The sequence below is a fragment of the Solea senegalensis genome, linkage group LG12 (genome assembly GCF_019176455.1).
Source record: "Solea senegalensis isolate Sse05_10M linkage group LG12, IFAPA_SoseM_1, whole genome shotgun sequence".
Lineage (NCBI taxonomy): Eukaryota > Metazoa > Chordata > Actinopteri > Pleuronectiformes > Soleidae > Solea > Solea senegalensis.
The window spans coordinates 1,467,755-1,470,215 of NC_058032.1; the positions used below are offsets into that span (position 1 = coordinate 1,467,755).

General features: G+C 45.1%; 1 protein-coding gene across 1 annotated transcript; it reads right to left on the minus strand.

The window, feature by feature from the left end:
• LOC122778629 (cathepsin Z-like) lies at window positions 1-2,060 on the minus strand. The gene is made up of 6 exons (XM_044040690.1): window positions 1,900-2,060; window positions 1,328-1,491; window positions 775-954; window positions 548-698; window positions 305-467; window positions 1-162 (listed from the first exon to the last, which is right to left on the minus strand). The coding sequence occupies exons 1-6, from the start codon at window positions 2,019-2,021 to the stop codon at window positions 40-42; spliced, it is 903 nt and encodes a 300-aa protein (XP_043896625.1). The 5' UTR covers window positions 2,022-2,060; the 3' UTR covers window positions 1-39.
• Window positions 2,061-2,461: the final 401 nt, after the last annotated feature.

Below are 2,461 nucleotides of genomic sequence, written 5' to 3' on the forward strand. Positions count from 1 at the left end.
TTAAAATTAGGATTGGGACGATTTATTTAAATACATTTGTTAATAGAAATCAGGTACAATCACATCTCCATACATGCAGTCTTCCTCCAAGGCAAGATTATACTGGCTTCCACTTTCTCCCTTGTAGCCACTTGTCACAATCCTGAGCCAGCCTTTCTCACCCTAGAGGGAGGGGCAATATAAAGAAGAAAAACAAGGTCAGTGGGATCAAGCAAATGCACGTCATTGCAATTCTTAAATGCCAAGTTTAAAAAGCTACTGAACCATGCAACAGTCAAGCTGCTGGGTCGCCGTCATGACTCACCCATGGCTCTCCCCAGGAGTTCCGCACAATCCAGTATTCAGTGCCGTTCTCTACTCCCCAGCCAGCCACTGTGACAATGTGGTTGATGTCAGGAGACTCGACGAACTCCGAGTACAGTCCCCCAGTGTATGCATCAAGTTTCTCTGTAGCCATGATTCCACAGCTGGAGGGATGAAAGATTCAGTTCAAATTATGTAAAGTCTTCGCACTCAATACTGTGGGAATATAGAACATTTCATCAACCTGATCGGTCCGCCCATGTAGATTTCTGCCTTCATGTCATCCCGTCCACTAATGGCCCCGTAGTCACCCACCATCCATAGAGTGTAGTTTCGCACGATGTTGCACTTCCCGAACGTTGTGCAAGTCCCACATGCGTTGAACGGTTTGCATTCTGGGAGAACCAGCAACATTTTAAAGTAGTCTTCTGCATGGATGCATCAGTGAACATGAATGATTCATGCACTCACTCTGGTCAATGGCCTGGTAGTTATTGCAGGTCTCATCTGGGATGCCATGTTTGTGCGCATATTCCCACACCCCGCCGTGGTCCCCGCCGTGACAGGAGCCAGACCCGGCACAGTCAAGCACATGTTGGACAGACAGATACGCAGACGGCCACGCTCCTCGACGCTTGATGTTAATGCGATCTATAGAGTGGAGTTAACACATTTACACTTTCAGTATGCAAGCAGTAAAGATTTAAATGTACAGTGGTGCATTAGGGTGGTAATTTTTTACTCAAAACAATCCCTTCAACTTGAAAGTTGAAGCCTAAACCCTTAAATCCATTGAAGGCGAAAATACAGCCTAGAAGCACAGTATTGACTGTATTCCAGAAGAGGAAGCCAAACGTGCTTTGGCCGGTCCCTTTGTTTACATAATCTGGTGCCAGTGACTGAATTGTGAGTCCGTTCTAATGACATTTGCATTAATTAAATTATATTCAGCTCCAAATGAGCAATACAACAAAGTAGAAACCCAAATAAACGATACCAAAGGCAATACAGTGAAGACATTTACCAGCCATTGCACTAGTGGTGCCGTGAGCCCAGCAGGAGCCACAGTACTGAGGGATGTGCTGGTTACGAGTCGTACTAGCGTAGTTTACGCCATTTACATTCCTCCAATCCCAAGACTTGGGCAGCTGAGCAAGGTTCAGGAGTTCATGAGGGCGAACTGCAGTTCTGGAAGAGACAGTGGTTGTGTCAAATACAGCAGTTGAAGTTTGACAGGTTGCTAGTGACAGCCTGTCAGATTTCTATGTGCACACCTCAGGAGGGTTACTATGGTGAGCAGAGAAATAAAAACCACAGCAATGTAAGAGTGCACTGCTTTAACAAGCCTCACCACAAATAAGGTGTCTGAGGAATTTGGTCAAATATGCATTTTTCAGCCAAGTCTAGAACTAATCCCCACTGACTACCAAGAGAAAAGGACAAGACAGAAAAAAGACTGGTGTCAGTGACCAAGTCGCCAAGGAAACCCAACAAAAATCAACAACTAAGATGTGTGCAGATCTGACATCTAGCAAACCCACATTCTGACCTAATTATAACAATTACAGAAGTAGAAAGTGCTACATGACAACTTACTTCACTCCAAAGCTGGGTTTCCTTGGCACCGGCTGGTAACAACTCGGCCTCGCACGGAAAACGTGTGTTCCAGAAACAACGAGCGTCAAGAGCATGAAAACACAGATGGACAGCTGAGCCATGTTCCAGCGCACACAGCAACAAACAACATGACACACTCCACTCTGCTCTGATATTTATAGTCCACAAGAGACTCTTGACAGTGCACACACACACACACATCATCATCAAGCCAATCAAGCTTTATTGATCACACCTGGGAACCACCTCCAGGTGCATTATGGACAATTACCATCAGCCTTTAAATAGAACACACTCTACGTTGTGTTTCTGATGACAGTGCAATGGACAGAGGACACAAGCCTTTGACTCAAGCTCATTGAGAACAACTTTGGCTGAGGAGCAGTGAACCTTACACACAATTCAAATCATGGGTTTAACACTAGTGGGTTCCAGCTCAAATGAATGCTATAAACAAACACTGGATTGACAATGAGCCACGGCAAAGCAGAGGTGTAAGGCATTCGCAAGGACACACTGAGGGAACAGTTACAAAAAAACA

What these genes read in the sequence shown, in the direction of transcription:
- LOC122778629 (XM_044040690.1), bottom strand. Translation starts at nt 2,021, where the DNA reads ATGGCTCAGCTGTCCATCTGTGTTTTCATGCTCTTGACGCTCGTTGTT. An exon ending in CTACCAGGCCATTGACCAGA is followed by an intron (nt 699 to 774) that starts GTGAGTGCATGA and finishes TGGTTCTCCCAG; the next exon opens with AATGCAAACCGTTCAACGCA. An exon ending in TACATGGGCGGACCGATCAG is followed by an intron (nt 468 to 547) that starts GTTGATGAAATG and finishes TCATCCCTCCAG; the next exon opens with CTGTGGAATCATGGCTACAG.